Genomic DNA, 23,796 nt, shown 5'->3' on the forward strand with positions numbered 1-23,796 from the left:
TCATTCCCTATGAAGTACCTGGTATTGGCCACTTTCGGAAGACTGGATATTGAGCTAGATGGACCGTTGGTGTGACCCTATATGGCCATTCTTATCTTCACTTCTAGCTGTACTACTACCCTGTTTTCCTTCTTCCCACGTCTTCTCCATTTGTAAGACCCAATGGGGAAAGAGTTAAACCACCAAGAAAAAAAAGGCTAATTATAAAATGTCCCTTCCCCCCCCACCATGTTAGGGATTTGTTTTTGAATTATGGTAACATCTGGAAATCCCAATCAGGGCCTGTTATGCGAGGCACTGTACACATATCTAACAAAAACACAATCTCTGCCCCCAAAAGCGGGAAACTCTCCCTTCTGGCCTCCTTGTTTCTCTTGGGAGGGAGTAAATGGAGACAGATCTGATGTACCAGCTTAACCGTACTGGTGTAATTATGGCTCCAGGCACGTTGTCTGGGCAGAAGCAGTGCTTTCCCTTCTCCTGGGCCTGCTCTGCCTGCACAAGATAGAGACTTAACGGCTCCCTACAGGAAGCAGTGGTATGGCACACTGGTGCCAGGAATTAAAGGGATGCATTACACCCCTCTACTCCCTCCCAGTGCACCAGACGCCACACCACAGGGGGCCCCATAAAGCTAAGTTATATGCTTCAGCCCCAGGTGGCAGGGCTTGGGCTTCAGACCCCTGAAGGGGGTACAGTAGTTGGGAATGGTTAAGAACCACTGCATGAGACTCTAGCAACCCCTTCCAAACATACAGTAAAACAATAGTTGCCAAACAATTGAGGTTTGTGAGTTTCTTCAGATCTCCTTAAACAACCACAAACAAAGAGTTTGATGGAATGATGTCAGATTGGAGGGAGGTCTCAAGTGTGGTTCCACAGGGTGCTGTTCTGGCTGGGTGGTGTTCAACATAGTTACTAATGCACTGAATGTAGGAATACAGAGCATATTGATCAAATTTGCAGATGACACAAAGCTAGGGGGTATTGCAAACACTTTGGAGGTTAGAGCTAAAATTCAAAGGGATCTTGATAAATTGGAGAACTGAGCTATAGACAACAAAATGAAATTCAACAAAGACAAATGTAAGGTGCTACCCTTGGGAAAAAAAACCCAAATGCACAAATACAGAATGGGGGATAACTGGTTTGGCAACAGCATTGCTGAAAAGGATCTGGGAGTTGTGGTGGATCACAACCTCAGCATGAGTCGTCAATGCAATGCTGTTGCCAAAAAAAAAGGGGGGGGGAATCAATTTTTAGGTTGCATTAACAGAGGCATAGCACACAAGTCACAGGAGGTGATAGTACTGCTCTACTCTGTGGTGGTTAGGCCTCCGCTGGGGTACAGTGTCCAATTTTGGTCACCGCTTTATAAAAAGGATGTAGAGAAAGTGGATCTAGAAGCAAGCGACAAAAATGATCAAAGGGATGGAATGCAAACGATATGAGCAAAGGCTGAAGAAATTGGGTATCTTTTGTTTGGAAAAGAGGAGATTAAGAGGGGACATGATAGCAGTCTTCAAATACTTGAAAGGCTGTCATAAGAAAGATGGAGAAAAATTATTCTCTTGCCACAGAGGGCAGAACAAGAACCATTGGGTTCAAACTACAGCATGGTAGGTTTAGATTAAACCTCACGAAAAACTTTCTAACTGTAAGAACAGTAGGACAATGGAACAGACTGCCTAGGGAGGTTGTGGAAGCGCCTTCACTGGAAGTTTTCAAAAAGAGGCTGGGTAGACATCTGTCTTGGATGGTTTAGATCAGGGGTCCCCAACACAGTGCCCACGGGTGCCATGGTGCCCGCTGGGGCATCTAAGTGCGCCCGCGTACTGGCCGGCAGACGAGCATCTGCCGAAATGCCGCCGAGAAGCAGCAGCATCCGGAGGTGTCGCTGCCGATTTTCGGAGGCTAAGCCTCTGGATGACGGTGCTTGTTGGCGGCATTTTGGCGGCAATGCCTATTGACGTTGCTGCTTGTCGGCGGCATTTCGGTGGATGCTCGTTCGCCATCACGGTCCTCCGTGGCTCGTCATCTGGCGCCCGCCAGACAAAAAAGGTTGGGGACCACTGGTTTAGATGCATCAAATTCTGCACCTTGGCAGGGGGTTAATTTATATGACCTTTGCGATCCCTTCTAACCCTATGGTTCTATGATTCTCCTGTACTGTTTTTTCACTGTGTGCATAGAGGCATGTAGATGCATTAACGGCACCACAAAAATCTCCCAAGAATGTGTCACTACTTTGTGTGAAGTGACATACAGAAATACTACAGTGGTAAAATAAATGCCAACAGTATTGTGTTTAGTACTGCTAGTAACAAGCAGAATGCAGCCAGATATCTTAGCCCAGTGGAGAGGACAGGTTTATATCGTGTGCCCTGTATTTATATAACTGCAAAATTTCCATGAATTCCGAAAAACTAGGTAAACAAATGGTAACTTTGTATTTGGAAAAATTTCCTTTCTCCATTTTCTTCACATACACCTCTACCTCGATATAACGCTGTCCTCGGGAGCCAAAAAATCTTACCGCATTATAGGTGAAACCGCATTATATCGAACTTGCTTTGATCCTTCGGAGTGCGCAGTCCCGCCCCCCTCCCCCCCCCCCAGAGCACTGCTTTACCGCGTTATATCAGAATTCGTGTTATATCAGGTCGCGTCATATTGGGGTAGAGGTGTATTTTGCCCTTTCTGCCACTATCCCATCTATTGACTTCATCAGCCACAGCTTTATAAATTAGCCATAGTAGAAACAGTGCAAGAGTTCTGCTGTGAACGTCTTGGGCTAAATTAGTAATACTTACATTGGCGGCTGAGTGGATCAGCTGATTGCTTCACACACTGCACTTCCAAATATTACAGATGTTTCAATTTTTTTAAAATTCTGTTGCTTAGTTTTAGTTTAAGGTTTATTTTTATAAAATAGCTTAAAATTATTTCTCGTGGTAGTACTCCATCGCCCCTTGAATTGGGTGTTTGAGCCTTTTAAGGTTAGTAAAAAAGTAAATCTTAAAGAAAGTTGAATTAGTATGAAAATCAGTGAAGTATGAGTCATTGCTGCCATCTCAGGAGTTTAGTGGCTTGTGAAGTGTTTCTCTTCAACCTAGTTCATGGGTTAAATAGCACATACTGTGGGAAGTCATGTAGCATCCCGAGTATCAAGTAACAACCTAGTATTTGTAGCTTGAGTGGATTTATTCCATATGCCAGCATTTCTAGCCTGTCGTAGCAGGGGTTATTGCATTCTGACTGAAGTCTGTGTCCTTTTAAAAAAAAAAAAAAAAAAAGAGCTGCAAGCTGAGCACTCCCAATTTACATGTTAAGAACCAGTTAAAGGAAGCAGTGCTGGAATTGTCATTTCAAAGTGTGTATCCTTTGGTCCAAATTAGAGTATGGGATTTTTCATGATTTGCTGTTGGAAAGGATGATCAAAGCACAGTGAAAAAGAAGAAAATAGGACCACGAGGGACTGCTGTAGTTCTGAAAATGAAAATGTAATTATTAGGTTTCTCCCACCCCCAAACTATAATAGAGAAGTGATTTATTAATGTCTCTAATTGCTGCTGTGTGAAATTAGTTAGATAAATATTACTTTTAAGCAGGGTGAATTTGATTTAAATCCTGATTTTAAATCACAATTTAAATCACTAGTCAGAAAGACTCCATTTAATCATGGTTTTCTCAATAAAAGTGCATTCTTGTTGGTTGTTATAACCTTAGTACATATTTTTCACAGCTCAAAAATAGATGTAGGTTTCATTTTTAGAAGGTACATTCAGAAAATGAATGATTGGTTATTTCATTTATCAAAGATAATTGAAGCAGGTATTTATGAAGTCATTGGGAGGTGAACTATCTCCAATTCAACAGGTTAATTATTAATATTTGGAGGATTTTCTTGCCATGCTGTATTAGGAGGAGAATATCACCAGACAGACATTAAAATTGTTTTATTTAACTAAAACAACAATGTTAAGTATTCTGGATTTTTATCTTCAACAGCAAACATATAATATTTTAACAAAACAAACATATGTCCCTCGCTTCTCACATTTATCTCCAGACTTCTCCTTGTCCAGATCTATTCCAAAAATCTTCTATTTATTGAACTTATTTTACATTTTGCACTTTTAGAGAGAGGTAAGGGATTGACACTGTGTACACAAATTTGCAGAGGGACAATAGGGTTGAGGTCTGTTATTCTCACCTCTATATGTTGTTTGTTTATTTAAAAACATTTTTGCTGTTAACAAGCACGTTGTCTTCTGGAGAGACACATCCACAGTTTGAGAACTGCAAAATTAAGCATCTCTGATGGTATCTTCTAGACTGAGCACTGAGTCCCATTGGGTAGGTAGAAAGATTAACCTAAATAATCTATACAGAAGCCCCTGGAACCCCATAAAATTGGGTCCCTAATCCATGAACTATTGGAACTCATTTACAAAACTTTTCTTAAACATTACATGAATATATTGTCTCCTACTATCGAATTAGAATTTATAATCCCTATTCCATGATGAGATATCTTTGAGCTATAATGTATCTTAATTAAAACTATCTTTAGATAGGTCTCTTCCTCAAAAAGCATTTTATCAAAAAAATCTGATTTAAATAAAAAAAAATCTATTTTTTTTTAAATAATTGATTTTTATCCACCCTGCTTTTAAGGAAAATATCTTTTACTTTGAAATGTGTTGTAATTACAGAGTTTTAGATTGCATTGGCAAGTTCTGCTGCTGACTTTTACATTTAGTATAACAGAACAGCTTTTTATAATGGACGTTAGTCTTTTAGTTCAAGACATTGCTTCACTTTTCATCTAACGTACCATTGGTGACATAGAGCAGAGGGCTGTATAAAATTACTAAACTTGTAATAGATTTTTCTGCCATTTTAAAAATGTAAGTGTGCAACCAGAATGTGATGGTACAAGGTGACAGTTTTGAACAGAACTGTTAGTGACTATTTGAAAAGCACAATACCGTGCATGCAGTTGTGTTCACACAAAGCAAAGAATAAACCTCTGTTTGTGAATGTTCACTGATTTCAATAGGCTTTTCAGAAGCTCTGCATATTAAAATTCACGGCACTTAGAATACATACATATTAATTATAGCAGTACAGTTCAGCAACATGCTCATGATCTGGTTCTCTCCATCTTTCTCCTGTACCTCTGTACTGGAATAAGTATTTTCCTTGTATTCTTAGTGTATTTTAGGAGATGTTTATATGCTGTCGCTTTGAAAAATCTGTTGTTGTTTTTCCAACACTTCATCTTGTAAGAAGTACATAAAAATCATGGAAATGCTTAAGCTTTTTTGGATTACTGCACAATGACACTCGTTGCTTTTGAGACTGTGAGGTGTTGGACATGTACAGACTGCAATCCTTTATATGAGCAATTAGTGGAAGATATAATTGGTAGGTAGTAGTCTTTTAAATAGGGGTTTGGCTATCTTTTAAGTATGTTGCCATTTCAAACCTTGCTGTTTTGAGCTTTTTTGTAATTTTTGTTTGAAGATTAATAACTATTTGAGGTTTTATGCATAAATTGTAATGCAGTGAATATTGTATTCCATTTCGCTTGCATTTAGCCTTCTTATGCATCAGCAACTGAATTTAGAAGTATAGTTTTCTGACCAACATCATGCTGTTTAAACAGCATACCATTTAAACCTAGAAATTCTATTGTGACAGTTGTATGAACATTCTTTATTCTTATCCCAAATATGTAACTAACATTAGTATGTCGATAGGATATGGCACCAACTTTCCTTAAGAAAAATGTATGTTTTAATAATGTGAATTAACTGGATCCTTAATGTTTGAAAGGCTGGATGTTTAAGATATTAGTTTCTGATATTCTAATGAAGAGGCAAGTTCAGCCTGCTGTTTAGTCTGAGCTCTTTACTAAAGCGTTTAACATGCTAATATATTGCATATTGCCTTGTAGATGATCCAAGTAGCCCTAGTATTGACCATGACATTGCACACATTCCTGCTTCTGCTGTTATTTCTGCATCTGCTGCTCAAGCTCCCACTATAACAACGGTTCCTCCCAGTCCCACATCTTCAGTTCCTTTAATTCGACGTCAGCTATCCCATGACCATGGTAAGTTTGTTTGTTTTGTTTTGTTTTTAAACAAAACTTTTTCTTTTAAAATTTGTTTTCTTTCATATGACAGCTTATGATGTTTTATTGCTTCAAATAGTCAAAACATAAAATGTGATTGCAGCTGATTCGTGTTTGATAATTTTGATTGACTTGCAGAATCTATCAGGCCTAGTATATTGGATGGTCAATCTCCTGCAAAAACTGAGAGATCCAAGTCTTATGATGAGGGATTGGATGACTATAAAGAAGAAGGAAAATTGTAAGTCCTGAACAAATCTGTGCGCGCGCAAACAGACGCCTGCACTTTTTTTATTAAAAAGTGCACAAAATGTTCATTATAATACCTACTTTTTTCTCCCAACAGGTCTATTAAACATGTATCTAGTTTAAAGGGGATCAAGGTTAGTAACATATTTAACAATATTACAAGAGTTGTGGATATTAGTGTTTGCTAATATGAGTTATATGAATTTTAAATATTGTGCTGGGTCACATATGTGAAATCATGGCAATTTGTTTTTGTTACCTATTTAATCATTCTAAAATGACTTTTTGATGCCAGGTTTAGGAAAAAATATAAGTCACCATATTGTGACAAGTTAGTAAATGTGAACTGTTCTCCAATTTCTCTACTATTTTTTTCAAGGTACTTTAAAATGCCATTAGACTTGTTTTATAGCTGAACAAAAGGCTTTGGTTTTCATTTTCTGCAGCATCTTACATCTGAGCTATAGTATATGATGCACTCAAAGACAAAAATATCAAAATAAATTAAAGGTGGAATGTCACAAGAATTACGTAGGCTTGAATAGTGTGTGACTTCACAGTTAATCATTTTGTACTAATGGAATAGTAGAAAGCGTCTTACCCTGATAAGTATTTCCTTGCACCACACACTGAGGAAACCTTCACATAGAGATGTGGGCCTGAGGGGTGGGGGGAGGAAGGGGGATGAGGGGGAAAATTACCTAAATATAGACCTCTACTGAGAAATCTATTTAGAGTACCTCTTGATATTCTGACTTATTTTTCTTTAGGTCCCAGACAGCCAAAAATCTTCAGAAGACTCTGGATCCAGAAAAGATTCCTCATCAGAGGTCTTTGGCGATGCCTCCAAGGAAGGATGGCTCTATTTTCGACAGCTTGTCTCAGACAAGGGAAAGGTATTGTGCTTTCTAACATACATAAAGGATAATATTAAAAAAAAAAAACTGCCAAAATTGAGGGTAAGAAAAGTCATTTGTAGGCAAGAGCTGTTCCTTGTAAAGCTTTCTTGTATGAAGTAAGATATTATGTAAGGGGCACTAACAAAAGTGACATTAAGCATTTAGCTTTAATCGGGCAACTTCTATATCTTCTTTCATAGATTATGTTCGTAGCTGCCTTCATTTCTGTTGGTTTAAATTAAGAGCAATAGTGATTAATTTCACATCTCAGACTTAGTTATTTAGTGCAAATAATCAACTTTTAGAATGCTGGGAGTGTAGATTTTTCTTATGCGAACAGTGGGACAGATTTGTGTATTTACATCATTTTTGAAGTCGAACAAACCTCATGGACCCGCTGGAAATTCATAGGCCAAGATTTTCAAAGATGAAGGAGCCTGATTTTCAGAGGGGAAGGGAAGTGGCTCAGCGCTTCTTACAATCAAGCCTTTTGAAGGTGACGTAAGTGGAGCACCCAGTCACTTTTGAAAATCTTGGTTATAATGCCTGCTAATTCTGTAACCATCCCTTCTTAAAATTTCTGATCCTTTTGCTACTGTCACATTTCCACACATACAATATTATATGTTCAGGTAGGAGCGACAGTTGAGAAATTTGCCCTTTCCCTTGGTGCAAAGCAGTCAGTGACTAGTACTTTTATTATACAAAAACTGAGTGTTCTGTGCTATCCTGTGTTCAATCTTTGTGTTCTAAAAGTTTTGTATGTGGCTTATAACTAGGTAACAATAACATGTGTAATGCACACAAACAAACTGGTTCATATTTTCCAGCGAGTTGGTGGCAGCATTCGGCCATGGAAGCAAATGTATGTTGTTCTTCGAGGTCATTCACTTTATTTATACAAGGATAAAAAAGAGCAGACAACTCCATCTGAAGAAGAACAACCTATCAGTATCAATGCATGTTTGATAGATATCTCATACAGTGAAACCAAGAGGAAAAATGTATTTCGGCTCACCACATCAGACTGCGAGTATCTATTTCAGGCTGAAGACCGAGATGACATGTTAGCATGGATTAAGGCTATACAAGACAATAGCAACCTCAATGATAAGGTAGCCATATAATCTTACAAGTTGTTTTATTCTATTGTATTTTCTTTTAATGATTATACTTTCTTATTTATAATAGGACAAATATATTTTTCTGTTTTTGGTTGACGCTAAATTGAAATAGGGATTAGGGAGTAAAAGAAAAACTGCAGTGAAATTAGATACCCATATAACTACATCTATTTACATAGAAGAATAAACTCTTAATCTATCTTTTGAAGTTTAAGTATCCCAAAGAATAATTGAGTAATAAAAAGATGGCAATTTAATAATCTGATGTTTAGTTAATCTATACTTAACTTTAAAAATAGTAAAATAAGTTTTGCCCATTAAAAAGTTGTTTAAAAATCATTTTTAATTTAACTACAAACATATTTTAAGTTACACTGTACAATACCTGTTAAAATCCCTATTTTACAATGTAATCAGGTGGGAGTAGTAATTTCTGGCCTATTCTATCCCAGCAGACCCTGTTGGGAAGTAGCAGTATAGGAGCAGTTTTCACTTAGAAACTTTGCACCATTAATAATTACATAGTGAAACATTGACAGGTATTTAAAAAAACTGTTTTGTAATTTTCATATTCATTTACATAAATTCTAATAAGCATTTTAGAAGATAGGGCATGTTGTATGCATATGCACACATGCATATTATATATAAATGTTGATATCGGTCTCTATATATACTGAATTTGTAAAACATTTTTGTATGTATTTTTGATAGGTTTACATTTTTGTTCCGGGAAGAAAAATATTTCCATGGTGCTTTTTAATTACAGCTGTTTGAAGCTGCTCAGTTTTAGAATAATTAGCCTAGGGAAGGTGGATTATAAGCAGACTTTTGGTGAGGTGGTTAAAAGCATTTGTTAAGTAGTCAGCCGTATGATAAATTGTAGAACTTTCAGTGCCACATATGTGGGTAGGAAGGTATTGTATGTGTATAGACTGAGATTTTCAGAGCAGTGTCGGGAATATAGTCACACATCTTCTATTAAAATGCAAGTTTATTGAAAATCTCTGGGTAAATCCTCTGCACTTATTTGAAAACACTATCATAGCAGTTAACTTATAACTGATCACCATAGCTTTCCTTTAATCTTTCAAACAATGTCTTTATTTTTTGTTTTGAAATATATTTGAATATATTCTCTATTCCTGAGAATACCCATTACATTTTAGCAGTACTGGAATTGAACTCTACAACTACCCAGTGTATGTTATCTGATTATGGGAATAGTTGTGCGTATTCTAAAGGTGGTTAGATAACCTTTTGCAATGGTATTATCAAAACTAGGATTATAAAGGAGATCTCGATTTTTATTTATTTTATTTATTTATTTACAGGATACTGGTGTCACTAGTAGGGACCTAATTAGCCGGAGGATTAAAGAATATAGCACAATGATGAGGTAAGCAGTCTATATGCAGTGGGCAGTTTTATTTGCCTGGTACCTAGCTTCTCTGTACCAAGTAATGTCTTATTTCAGTTCTTCCAGCAGCAAAACAGAGCCGTCCCCCAAAACACCTCGACAGAGTCTCAGTATCAGGCAAACATTTCTTGGCACTAAAACAGAACAAAGGACCCAAAGTCCTCACTCTCCCAAGGAGGAGTCAGAAAGGAAGCTGCTCACTAAAGGTGTGTATTCTGCATACATGATTGTTTGTTAAACCTATACAAAATTAACATTGTAGAAGGCCAAATGTTCAGGACATAAGAGTTGCTTTAGCCCAGATCTTCAGATATGTTAATATATATATGCAAACAAGCATTAACTAGCTTTTTTGAGCTGTATTTATAATCACTGACAGTCTGTGGGCTTGTCTTCACTATCATGCTACATCAGCACAGCTGCGCCGACGTAGCACATCTGGTCAAGACACGTTATGTTGACAGGAGAGCATCTCCTGCCAACATAGCGCGGTGTCTAAGTCGATGTAACTTTGTCACTCAGAGGTGGTTTTTTTCAGGCCCTTGAAGTTCTGTATTGCAGTCTCTTCGGAGGTAAGTCTTGGCTCTTTTTCTGCAACTGTCTGTAGTGACAGCAGCAATAGAATACACCAGCGTTGTGCTTCTCACAGCCAAGCTCTACCAAGCTTGTGCCTTGCTTCAGAGAAGATTAATCTTATCTAGCACTAGTCTTTCCCTCCCCTGGTTGACCTGCAAATGACTGGGTAGAACCATTTATAAACTATTGTTAAGAAAACAATTTTTTTCTCTAAAACCTTTTATAACAGTAGAGGATTTTCTTGCCCCATGAATTTAAAGTATAGAAAGGAAAACATACTATTTAGGGTGGGAAAAAGGTATTGCTTTTCCCAGAGCAAGAAATTAAACTCTGCTGAGCTTTTCCTGAGGTGCCACATATTAAATTTCACAGATGAGTGAGCTGCAACTGTAAACGTAAGTCAGTAATAGATCTCCAACTGGTAAAGTCTCAGGCCAAAATTTCTAAAGGGAGTTGTTGGTGCACAGCACTGCTGAAAGTCAGACCACTGATTTTAGTGACTGAGCACTCAGGTTTGAACATGTGCGCCTGAACTCAGAGAATAAATTCCGTTTTGTGCCCCAAACAAGTTTTCCTTTGTACTGACTATCATGATCATACTGTATTATATACTAAAACTGCAATAGCAGTTTGCTGGAGAGGTAGTGATGAGTAACCTTCAGGATCTTAAACAGCATTATTTCTCCAGGAACCTCTGAATAAGAGGACAGGATCACATCAGGAGACTTATAGTGCTAGTGCAGCCTCACTTACCTGTATCATTGAGGGGAGCCAAACATTGTGCATATCACTGAGTTTTAGCAATTGAGACTGCATCTATCTAAGGGTAAAATTTTCAGAAGCATCCAAGTCCCATTTTCAAAAGTGATGTAAGCACTTAGAAGCCTGAGTTCCATTGATTTTCAGTGAGACTTGGGCTCTGAAAATGAGACTTGGACACTTTTGAAAACTTTACTGTTAGCATAATTAAGTCACATAGTGCAAGCCACGCTTTTTCACCTGTTTCTAGCCCTAAGGCCTGGTCTACACTCGGGGGGGTGGGCGGGATCGGTCTAAGTTATGCAACTTCAGCTACGTGAATAACGTAGCTGAAGTCGACGTACTTAGATCTACTTACCGCAGTGTCTTCACAACGGTGAGTCGACTGCTGTCGCTCCCCCGTCGACTCTGCCTGCGCCTCTCACAGAGCTGGAGTACAGGAGAGCACTCGGGGATCGATTTATCGCGTCTAGACTAGATGCGATAAATCGATCCCCACTGGATCGATCACTGCCCGCCAATCCGGCCGGTAGTGAAGACATACCCTAAGTCTTGAGATTGGATGTATCCAAAACCGGTGGTGGTTCTTTGAGAGCTTGCTCATGAGGATTCCATTCTAGTTGTGCATATGCCCACGTGCGCGGTCATCGGAGATTTTTGCCTTAGTGGTATCTGTAGGGTCGGCTGTGATGCCCCCTTGAGTTCCACGCTCATGCGTCCGGTATATTAGGCGCTGCCGGCCCTGTGCCCTCTCAGTTCCTTCTTACCGCCTGTGGTGGTTAGTCGGAGTGCCTTTCCTTACATAGTAAGGATTAGCGGTTTTGTCTCTTCTGACTTTGAGCCTTAGGGCCTTGTAAATAGTTGGTTTATAGTAGTTAGTGTTAAGCACTTGTTAAGTGTAGTTAGAAGTTAGTCCCAACGGGGACTTCTCCCCAGGCAGGGAATGCCCTGGTCTCTGGTGTTTAAGCCCTGCTTGGACTGCAATAGGCCTATCCCTGTTAGTGACCCCCATAGCAGTTGCCTCAAGGGCTTGGGGGAATCGCATTTGAAAGACAAGTGTCACAACTGTAAAAACTTTCGACCCATAACCCAGGAAGAGAGCAACATCCATTTGAGGATCCTCCTTATGGAGGCTGCTCTCCGCCTGGCTTCTGAGCCGTCCCAGCTGGACTCTACTCCTAGGACCTTGGCCTCAGTGCATAGCACACCCCCTGCACCAGTGCCCAGAAAGAAGACCAAGAAACATGGCTCCCTGACACCAGGCAAGAAAGGCCATCCGGTATCGGGCAAAGGACCCAGTTCGGGCTGCCCACCCACACCAGAGCCACATGGACATGCCTCCCTAGTCGGGGCCCTTAGCCCCCCAAAGGAGCCACCTCTGAATCCTGGAAGCAGTAGGGGACTCAGTCTTGTGGCAGGATCAATGCCTTCCCAGGCTCTCCTGGCACCTAGAGAGCAGAGGCCTTTACCAGCGCCGCTGGCACCTCGTGTGCTGCAGGAAGCGGCAAAGGCTCCCTACGAGGGCAAGCCAGCTGCCAAGACCCCCCAGAGGCAGTTGAATGCTGCCGATGTCCTGAGCCAAGGCAACGCGCTCCGACTTCACGCTGCAGACCTCTGGCTTTGCAGCTCAGATCTTCAGGGGCTTGCACTAGATCATGGGCACTGTGTTCGTAGTCTCTGCCCTCTCGATGTGGGTCTCCTAGTGGGAGGTGCCGGTCTCCATATTACCAGCACTGTTCACCCTCCCGCCAGTTGTCTTGTCGGCGCGGGGCCCCAGCACCGGTCTTCCTATTCGAAGCACCGGTCACCAGCGATGACCGTCGGCCGACAAATGCAGGCATCAACGGCTCCACCATGGTCACCAGAAAGGGATTGCTCTGGCGTGGAAGGGCAGATTAGCTCCTCACCAAGGCATCACAAGCGTGATTGGCACCGGAGGCTGTGTCGACTTCTAAACTGTCACCTTGGCAGCACGGCCAGTGGACAGCACAGTGGCCCTATTGGAGTGCGTGGGGCATGCCTGTGATGCCTATGCCCCCTTCACACCACTCGTCGGCGACCAACTCGGAGCAATGTTGACGGCACCAGGCTTGGTGCAGAAAACGTGCTCAGAGGTTGGGGTACAGTAGCCAGCGCCCACCCCAAAACCCGCTTTCCTCACAGGGGATGATGCCCTGGGGCATCCCCCAGCTGTTCAGTCATGTCCTCATCCCCAGACGAGGTGGTGGGGGGATCCTGGAGGGCCAGCCTGCCAGATGATTTTAAAGAACACCTGCACCTCTAGGCCCTGCTTCAACAGGTGGCCGAGAACTTCAGTCTAGAGGTGGAGGAGATGGCCGAGTTAGTCTTAAACGTGCCACAGGACTCTCTGTTTCTATTCCCAACAGACATGACCTAGACCAGGTAGTTGGGGTGCCGGATCGCATCTGGTTGTTGCTGGATTGGTGGTTGGACCCCAGGTCAGTGTTGGAGGGAGTTCTTTTCGTGGCCCCGTCCCTGTTGCTGATTCTGGTCTCCGATGCTTCGGACCTGGGCTGGGGGGTCTATCTGGGCGAGCTCAACATGCAGGGCTGCTAGTTGCAGGACGATCTTGCCCTCCACATCAACATCGGGGAACTCAGAGCGGTTTGCCTGGCCTCCCAGGCTTTCTTGCCCCACCTGAAGGGCAAGGTGGTGCAGGACCTTCGGACAATACCGCCGCGATGTATTACATCAACAGGCAGGGCGGAGCCAGGTCGTCGGCCCTTTGCCAAGAAGCTCTCTGCCTTTGGGACTTGTGTGAGGCATGCCATTCATCTGGTAGCCGCGCATCTACCCGGGACCAGGAACGTGTTAGCAGATCACCTCAGCAGGGACCATCTCGTCTCACCACGAGTGGTCGCTCCATCCAGAGGCGGTCAGTACAATCTTCCAGAGGTGGGGGACTCCTCAAGTGGACCTGTTCGCGCCCAGGCAGAACAGAAGTGCCATGTGTTCTGTTCGATCCGGGGTATGGACAGGAGCTCCCTGTCAGATGCGTTTCTCATCTCGAGGGCGCTGGTGCACGCCTGCCTGCCAGTGCCGTTGATTTACAGAGTCCTCCTGAAGATCAAAAAAGACAGGGTGAAGGTTATCCTAATAGCTCTCGCGTTGCCTCGCCAGCACTGGGTCGGCACGCTGCTGGACCTTTCGATAGCTGCCCCACTGCAACTACCCTTTTGGCTGGATCTGCTGTCCCAGAACCACAGCAGCCTTCTGCACCCAAATGTGGTGGTGGTACACTTGACAGCATGGCTACTGCATGGCTAAATGCGGATGAACGGTGATGCTCAGCCCAGGTTCAGCAGGTCTTGTGGGGGTAGTACGGTAGGAAACCCTCCACCAGAGTGACTTACCTGGCCAAGTGGAAAAGGTTCACGTGCTGGACCTCGGAACAGCGTATCTGGGCCAAGCAGGCCTCGCTGCAGGAGATCCTGGATTATCTTCTGCACCTCAAACTCCAAGGTTTGTCCCTGTTATCGATCAGGGTCCACCTGGCCACTATATCAGCTTTCCACCCTTTGTTCCAAGGCAGGTCAGTCATTGCTTGTGACATGACGGCCCGGTTTTTGAAAGATCTGGAGCATCTCTACCCACATATCCGGGATCCCGCTCCCTCCCTGGGACCTGAATCTCGTGTTGTCAAGGCTCCTGGGGTCTCCCTTTGAGCCTCTGGCTTCCTGCTCTCCCTTGGAAGGTTTCATTCTTAGTTGTGATAAAGTCGGTCTGCAGCGTGTCCGAGATCAGGGTGTTTATTTCAGAACCACCCTATATGGTATTCTGCAAGGATAAGGTCCAGCTGCGACTGCACCCGGCATTTCTGCCCAGGACATATACTTACCTGTCTTCTTTCCAAAGCCTCATGCGTCAGAGGAGGAATGTAGTCTGCATGCCCTGGATGTTAGGAGGGCACTGGCCTTCTACATAGATAGGACAAAGCTGTTCCATAAGTCAGTGCAGTTGTTCATTCATGTGGCAGATAGAATGAAGGGTTGCCCAGTGTCTCTGCTCAGAAGATTTTGTTCTGTATCACTGCCTGCATCTGCTACTGCAATGAGCTGGCAAACATGCCTCCGCCGGCAATTGTGACAGCACACTCGACTAGGGCACAGGCCTAGTCAGTGGCCTTCCTGGCACAAGTTCCAATCCAAGAGATCTGTAGGGCCGCTACCTGGTCATCTGTCCACACATTCGCGTCTCATTAGGCACTTACCCAGCAAGCTCGAGACGACGCTGGCTTTGTCAGAGCAGTGCTGCAAGCTGTATAACCGTGAACTCCGAGCCCACATCCATGGACACTGCTTGTGAGACACCTAGAATGGCATTGACATGAGCAAGCACTCAAAGAAAACTGTTACCTTCCTTTTGGTAACTATTGTTCAAGATGTGTTGCTCATGTCCTTTCCATTACCCGACCTCCTGCCCCTCTGTTGGAGTTGCGGGCAAGAAGGAACTGCGAGGGCGTAGGGCTGGCGGCGCCTGATATACCGACGCATGAGCACAGCACTCAAGGGGGCGCCATAGCTGACCCTACGGATACTGCTAAGGCAAAAATCTCTGACGACCGTGGGTGGGTTCGCGCACACCTAGAATGGAATGGACATGAGCAACACATCTCGAAGAACAACACTTATGAAAAGGTAGGTAACTGTTTTTTTCCAAGTCATGTGAAGAGACAGAAGTGTGTGTTTTTATATAGACTAAAGGGGGCTGGCAAAATCCATTCAGACCAAATCCTTTTTAGTGGAGGCCAGATGCCTGGTTTTGTCTCAGAAACTCTGCATATTTACTGAGTGTGTCTGCAGGGAGTTTGGACAATGAAAGTGATGAAAATGCAGCAAATAATAAAAAACTAAATGGTTGGCCTTTTTGGTTTGACTGGGGGGAGGGGGAATTGACGATAGGGAGTGCCCTTTTAATGAAGACCGAGATTGTTTCTAACAAAGCCTGCGGACATGTCAGAGAATCAAATGAGATCTTACTCATTGCTCTATTTTAAGGTGCCCTATAATACATGGTGGTGAATCCTATTGAGCAGCATACTACTCCCTTCTGCTGCCTTTTTCCTGAGATGGTGCATGCTGCAAAGAGTAATAGCTTCCGAATCTAAAAATCACTATTCACAGTGGTAATATGCAAGCTGAATAGGAAGCTGCTTTCAGTAATGGAAACCAATTGGACTGCTGAGGGAAGAGGGTGAGAGAGAGAGTAGGAAATTTAACAAATGTTGTATGTCCACGCTTTCAAAGACACAATTTTGTGCTTGTGATTTTTGTTGCCTTTAATCAGAATTGGTTTTGATTGTATGACTTAAACATTTCCATTTTCTCCCCATTTGCTTTAAATTAACAAAAAGATGAGACAAGTCCACCAAAAGACAAGGGAACATGGCGAAAAGGCATTCCAAACATCATGAGGAAGACATTTGAGAAGAAGCCATCTGCTTTAGGAACCTTTGGCGTTAGGCTTGATGACTGTCCTCCAGCTCACACCAATAAAGTATGAAAGTACAATTTTTCTTTTCACTATAGTTTGGAAATACTTGTATGTTCTTACTTGTGTGAGAGACATTTTAAAACAAAACCAACAAACTTCTCCCGTCCCTCCCCCCCCACAGTATATTCCACTGATAGTCGACATATGCTGCAAACTGGTTGAAGAACGAGGCCTTGAATACACAGGTATATACAGAGTCCCTGGAAACAATGCTGCTATCTCAAATATGCAAGAGGAACTCAATAAAGGAATGACTGACATCGATGTTCATGATGATGTAAGTTGGTGTTCGCTGTATTTCCATTTAAAATAATCTTTTCTAGAAAGTTTATTATGAATATAGCAATACAGAGTCTGTGTGTGTCTCTCTCTTTTGAATATATAGAAATGGCGAGACTTGAATGTGATAAGCAGTTTACTGAAATCCTTCTTCAGAAAGCTCCCAGAACCACTTTTTACTAATGGTGAGTTGAGTTTGAGCTTGTTTTAGGAATTTTTTCATCAAATATTAATCCTCATTAGGGCCTTCAAATGATTGAGAGAAAAAATCAAGTGAAAACAACCTAATGAAGTAATAAACTTCTACATTTCTTTATTAAAAAGGCTGATGATTATGATTAAAATAGCTTACACGTGTCAGCTGACAGTACATTTTTCTCTAACTGCCCAGGAATCACTGTAAATGGTTCCAAAACAGGAACATACTTTGTTCATGTCTCCATTGCATTGTATGTAGTAGGTTAGTATACAGTTAGTATCCTATTAATTTTTGCCCTCTGCCAAACTAACCTAACACATTTTCCTTCCTCCTCCCCTCACTGATCTCCTCATGCTTCTGAAGTAGTTTGAAATAATGTAACCATGTGTGTCTGAATGTGTGTGTAACCACTATTCAACTTGGTAGCACACTGTGGGAATGGAATTTGTTGACTTTAACTGCAGATGGAGCATATGCTGTTCTTTATAGGTTTGATATAAATAGTGGGGGTTTTAAAGAATTGTGTTTAAATTAGTAGTAGGTTAATTTTTATCATCACAATCCAGTGATATTCCCAATCAAAGTATTAGAATTTATCAATTTAATTTGACATAAATTCTTTGAGCTATTTTTCCATTACAGCTGCTAGATATATTATGTAAAAGTTGAAACAGGTTAACTTCTGTTTTCTACAAAACTTCTCTCTCTCATGCAGTAAAACAGATTTTTTTCTTTTGTCAGACAAATATGCAGATTTCATAGATGCCAATAGAAAAGAAGATCCTATTGAGCGGCTGAAAACACTTAAGAGGCTGGTATGCTGACTTTGAATACATTTTAAATGCAGTACAATTTAGCACTAAAATATTTTAAACTCCATACTACGTTTTTTTGTTTCAGATTCGTGATTTACCTGAACATCATTATGAAACACTCAAGTTTCTTTCTGCACATCTGAAGACCGTAGCAGAGAATTCAGAAAAGAACAAGGTATCAAACCAAATATACAAGACGTTTTGTTCCATTTTACTTATTTAAACAAATTTCATTGTGTGGGATTATTTCAGGTGATAAACCCATCTGTGTCAATCCAGGGTTTTATTGGTTAAGGTCGGTAAAGTCAACATAAGGCCCTTTGCTGTGTTGAGGAGCTTTTGGATGAGACTTGTCTGTATACAAAGTGTGTACTGGTGTAACTAAAATTCATTTTTATTTACTTGAAACTGGGTACAAACCACCTGTGTGGGCACAATTAAGTTGTTTTACAACTGGCTTTATATACATCAGGGGTTGGCAACCTACGGCACGTGTGCCAAAGTTGGCACGCGAGCTGATTTTTCCTGGCACGCGGCGTGGGCTGAGCCGCTCAGCCCCACCGCCACTCTGGAGTTCTCGCTGCCAGCTGCCGGCTCCTGCGGGACTCGCCGCGGGTCCAACTCAGCACCTGCTGCTGGCCTGGGGGGGAAGGAACCCCAGGCTGGCAGCGGGCTGAGACCCTGGCTGGCAGGAGCCGCCGGTGAAAACCCCAGAGCTGCGGCGGGCTGAGCCGCTCAGCCCACGCCGCGTGCCAGGAAAAGTTCCTGCTGCCGGCTCCTGCCAGCCGGGGTCCCCGCGGGTCCAACTCAGCACCCGCTGCTGGCCTGGGGTTCCTTCCCCCAGGCTGGCAGCGGGCTGAGATCCCAGCTGGCAGGAGCCAGCAGCCGAAACCCCAGAGCGGGGGTCGGGCTGAGCCTCTCAGCCCGCCCCGCTCTGGAGTTCCCGCTGCCGGCTCCTGCCAGCCGGGTCCCCGCGGGTCCCACTCAGCACCTGCTGCCGGCCTGGGTGAAGGAACCCCAGGCTGGCAGCGGGCTGAGACCTCAGCTAGCAGGAGCTGGGGGCAGAAACCCCAGAGTGGCGGCAGGCCGAGCCAGTCGCTGCTTTGGGGTTCTGGCTGCTGACCCCTCGCCAGCATGGGTCTCTACCGCGCAGCTCCACTCACCGTGCTTCCGGTTGGAGGCTCTCTTGCAGACAGGGTCCAGGCCTCCAGCCCTGGTCAGGCCTACCAGCCACCTACTCCACTCACCTCAGCTGCCAATCTTGGTTTCCAGCCCTTGCTCATCCTGCTTTCGGGCCTGGGGTCCCAGCAGGCCACCCTTTACATATAACAGTAGTTTGGTTATATATTATAGACTTATAGAGAGACCTTCTAAAAAGCGTTAAAATGTATTACCGGCACGCGAAGCCTTAAATTAGAGTGTATAAATGAAGATTCGGCACACCACTGCTGAAAGGTTGCCGACCCCTGATTACATATTGTTTAATTCTGTAACTTCAACATAATCAGTTGTAAACTGATTTACGTGGGCCCATGCAAGGTTGCAACTAGTTGAACTGAACCGTTCAAAACCAATTTCAGTTAAAATGGTGCACATTTTCTGTGCAGACCTGGGAAGTCTGCTCAGTCTGTTTACTATCTGATAATTAATGTTAAAGATCTCATGAAAATAGGGTCTGCCATTATTTCATTTAAAAAAGGTCTCATTCTCCCACTGCTGTGTAGTACATTATACTCTACTTGATTTCAGTGTTCTACAGTTCTCAAGATTGGGCCCATACTTTGTATAGTGTGTTAGGATCCTTCAGAATAAAATACTCTGGGTAAAACTTAAAAACCGCCTAAGTCTTATAGTCAAATGTCATTTTGGTGTTTAAGTGTCTGTCTAGTTAACTTTCAGTGAGACTTAAGCTCCCAAGCACCTACGTCGCTTTTGAAAATTGGACTTAGTCTCTTAAATCACTGAAATGATTTTGAAAATTTTACCCTCTATCTAAATAAGTGTGATCGTTTGTTACAAATAATAATCAGATTTTGTGGGTGAATAAAAGCAAACCTGTAAGAAATGATGACAGCACAAACCATTTATAATATACATTTTTGTGCAATGCTAAGAGCACTGTTCAGGGTGCTGTCTGATGGTAATTAGACCTTTAGCATTTAATATATCAGAAGGGTTTTGTAAAAAATTCAGCTAATGAATCCTCATAGCATAAAGAACTAGTGTGGTGGTATCCCAGTTTTACAGAGCAGTGATCTGACTTGACCAAGGCAACACACTGAGTCAAAGCTAGGATTCGGACTCAGGACATCCAGACTTGTGGTCTTGTTCTCATTCTTGTGGATCACGGTACCCCCCATTTATTATGAGTTTATTCCATGTCATGAGCATGAGAAGATAAACTGTAAGCCACAATATATAATAAAGCATAGTAGAAGTGCTGTGCTTATTCTTAGAATCATAGAAGTTTAGGGTTGGAAGAGACCTCAGGAAGTCACCTAGTCCAATCCCCTGCCCAAAGCAGGACCAACACCAACTAAATCATCCCAGCCAAGGCCTTCAAAACCTCTAAGGATGGAGATTCCAACACCTCCCTAGGTAACCCATTCCAATGCTTCACCACCCTCCTAGTGAAATAGTTTTTCCTAATATCTAACCTAGACCTCCCCCACTGCAACTTGAGACCATTGCTCCTTGTTCTGTCATCTGCCACTACTGAGAACAGCCGAGCTCCATCCTCTTTGGAACCCCCCTTCAGGTAGTTGAAAGCAGCTATCAAATCCCCCCTTACTCTTCTTTTCATCAGACTAAATAAGCCCATTTCCCTCAGCCTCTCCTCATAAGTCATATGCCCGAGCCCCTAACCATTTTCGTTGCCCTCCGCTGGACACTCTCCAATTTGTCCACATCCTTTGTGTAGTGGGAGGCCCAAAACTGGACACACTACTCCAGATGTGGCCTCACAAGTGCCAAATAGAGGGGAATAATTACTTCCCTCGATCTGCTGGCAATGCTCCTACTAATACAGCCCAATATACCATTAGCCTTCTTGGCAACAAGGGAACACTGTTGACTCATATCCAGCTTCTTATCCATTGTATTCCCCCCAGGTTCTTTTCTGTAGAACTGCAACTTAGCCAGTTGGTCTCCAGCCTGTAGAAGTGCATGGGATTCTTCCATCCTAAGTGCAGGACTCTGCACTTTTCGTTGTTGAACCTCATCCGATTTCTTTTGGCCCAATCCTCCAATTTATCTAGGTCACTCTGGACCCTATCTCTACCCTCCAGCATATCTACCTCTTCTCCCCCTCCCCACCTTAGTGTCATCTGTGAAATTGCTGAGGGTGAAATCCATCCCATCATCCAGATCATTAATGAAGAGGTTGAACAAAACCGGCCCCAGGACAGACCCCTGGGGCTCTCCACTTGATACCGACTGCCAACTAGAAATCAAGCTGTTGATCACTACCCGTTGAGCCCGACAATCTAGCCAGCTTTCTAGTCACCTTTATAGTCCATTCATCCAATCCATACTTTTTTAACTTGCTGGCAAAATACTGTGGGAGATCGTAACAAGCTTTGCTAAAGTCAAGATCTATCACGTCCACTGCTTTCCCCATATGCACAGTGTCAGTTATCTCCTCATAGAAGGCAGTCAGGTTGGTCAGGCATGACTTGCCCTTGGTGAATCCATGTTTATTGTTCCTGATCACCTTCCTCTCTTCCAAGTGCTTCAAAATGGATTCCTTGAGGACCTGCTCCATGATTTTTCCAGAGACTGAGTTGAGGCTGACCAGTCTGTAGTTCCCTGGATTCTCCTTCTTCCCTTTTTTAAACATGGGCGCTATATTTGTCTTTTTCCAGTTGTCCGGGACCTCCCCCAATCACCACGAATTTTCAAAGATAATGGCCAGTGGCTCTGCAATCACATCAGCTAACTTCCTCAGCACTCTCTGATGCAGTGCATCCGGCCCTAAGGACCTGTGCATGTCCAGCTTTTCTAAATAGTCTTTAACCTCTTTTTTCACCACTGAGGGCTGCTCACCTCCTCCCCACACTGCGTTGAGTACTTCAGCTTTTTCCACATTTTCTGTCACTAGGTTGGCTCCCCCATTCAGTAAGGGTCCCACACTTTCCCTGACCCACCTTATTGCTAACATACCTGTAGAAACCCTTCTTGTTACCCTTTACATCCCTTGCTAGCTGCAACTCTAATTGTGCTTTAGCCTTCCTGATTACACCCCTCCATGCTCGAGCAATATTTTTATACTCCTCCCTTGTCATCTGTCCAGATTTCCACTTCTTGTAAGCTTCCTTTTTGTGTTTAAGATCACCGAAGATTTCTCTGTTAAGCCAAACTGGTCGCCGGCTATATTTGCTATTCTTTCTGCACCTCGGGATGGTTTTGTTCCTGCGCCGTCAATAAGGCTTCTTTAAAATACAGCCAGCATTCTTGGACTCCTTTTCCCCTCATATTAGCCTCCCAGGGAATCCTGCCTATCAGTTCCCTGACGGAGTCTGCTTTTCGAAGTCCAAGGTCCGTATTCTGTTGCTCTCCTTTCTTCCTTTTGTCAGGATCCTGAACTCAACCATCTCATGGTCACTGCTGCCCAGGTTGCCACCCACTTTTACTTCCCCTACCAATTCTTCCCTGTTTGTGAGCAGCAGGTCAAGAGGAGCACGGCCCCTACTTGGTTCCTCCAGCACTTGCACCAGGAAGTTGTCACCAACACACTCCAAAAACTTTCTGGATTGTCTGTGCACTGCTTCATTGCTATCCCAGCAGATGTCAGGGTGATTGAAGTCCCCCATGAGAACCAGGATCTGATATCTGAAAACTTCTGTTAGTTGTCCGAAGAAAGCCTCGTCTACCTCATCCTCCTGATCTGGTGGTCTATAGCAGATGCCCACCACAACATCACCCTTATTGCTCTCACCTCTAAACTTAACCCAAAGAGACTCAACAGGCTTTTCTCCAGTTTCAAACTGGAGCTCTGAGCAATCATACTGCTCTCTTACATACAGTGCAACTCCTCCACCTTTTCTCCCCTGCCTGTCCTTCCTGAACAGTTTATACCCATCCATGACAGTACTCCAATCATGAGAGTTACCTCACCAAGTCTCTGTTATTCCAGTCACAGCATAGTTTGTTGACTGTGCCAGGACTTCCAATTCTTTCTGCTTGTTTCCCAGGCTTCTTGCATTCATGTACAGGCACCTAAGATAACTAGATGAATGCCCTACTTTCTCAGTATGAATCAGGCGGCCTCCCCTGTTGCACACTCCTCCTTGTGTTTCCTTGCAGTATCCCATTTACCTCCGGGCTTAGGTCACCATCCCCCGGCGAAACTAGTTTAAAGCCCTCCTCACGAAGTTAGCAAGCCTACCTGTAAAGATGCTCTCCCGTCTCTTCGTTAGGTGGATCCCATCTCTTCCTAGCAATCCTTCTTCCTGAAACAACATCCCATGGTGGAAGAATCCAAAGCCCTCTCTCCGACACCACCTGCACAACCACACATTTACCTCCACAATTTGATGGTTCCTACCTTGGCCTTTTCCTTCAACAGGGAGGATGGACAAGAACACGACTTGTGCCTCAGACTCCTTTATCCTTCTTCCCAGAGCCATGTAGTCTGCAGTGACCTGCATACTTGCTTATGGCTTTTGTCATAGGTGCAGTTTAAAAAGCAGATGATATATAGAATGAGTGGTTTGTGTGCTGAGGAGATTCTGACACATTTGGGTATTTAAGTATGATAGACTCTCACATAAGGTCCAAAATGCTGGCTGCCATCTCCAGAGGTGAATGGGAGTAGAA

At 43.1% G+C, this 23,796-nt stretch overlaps 1 protein-coding gene across 28 annotated transcripts in view; it reads left to right on the plus strand.

The window, feature by feature from the left end:
- The window catches only part of ARHGAP21 (Rho GTPase activating protein 21), a 198,831-nt gene that overhangs the window by 167,270 nt on the left and 7,765 nt on the right, over positions 1–23,796 (plus strand). For all 28 annotated transcript variants that reach the window (XR_010599115.1, XR_010599118.1, XR_010599116.1 and 25 more), the window contains 12 exons: positions 5,966–6,124; positions 6,284–6,386; positions 6,492–6,528; positions 7,165–7,290; positions 8,124–8,408; positions 9,752–9,816; positions 9,895–10,043; positions 16,547–16,689; positions 16,808–16,963; positions 17,072–17,150; positions 17,906–17,979; positions 18,065–18,154. Coding sequence is in view for 16 of the 28 variants with exons in the window: in XM_065586870.1 (XP_065442942.1) it covers positions 5,966–6,124; positions 6,284–6,386; positions 6,492–6,528; positions 7,165–7,290; positions 8,124–8,408; positions 9,752–9,816; positions 9,895–10,043; positions 16,547–16,689; positions 16,808–16,963; positions 17,072–17,150; positions 17,906–17,979; positions 18,065–18,154 (1,466 nt within the window). In the remaining 12 variants the exon portion in view is untranslated. The remainder of the gene's footprint in view (positions 1–5,965; positions 6,125–6,283; positions 6,387–6,491; positions 6,529–7,164; positions 7,291–8,123; positions 8,409–9,751; positions 9,817–9,894; positions 10,044–16,546; positions 16,690–16,807; positions 16,964–17,071; positions 17,151–17,905; positions 17,980–18,064; positions 18,155–23,796) is intronic.

Source organism: Chrysemys picta, chromosome 2 (assembly GCF_011386835.1).
Source record: "Chrysemys picta bellii isolate R12L10 chromosome 2, ASM1138683v2, whole genome shotgun sequence".
NCBI lineage: Eukaryota > Metazoa > Chordata > Testudines > Emydidae > Chrysemys > Chrysemys picta.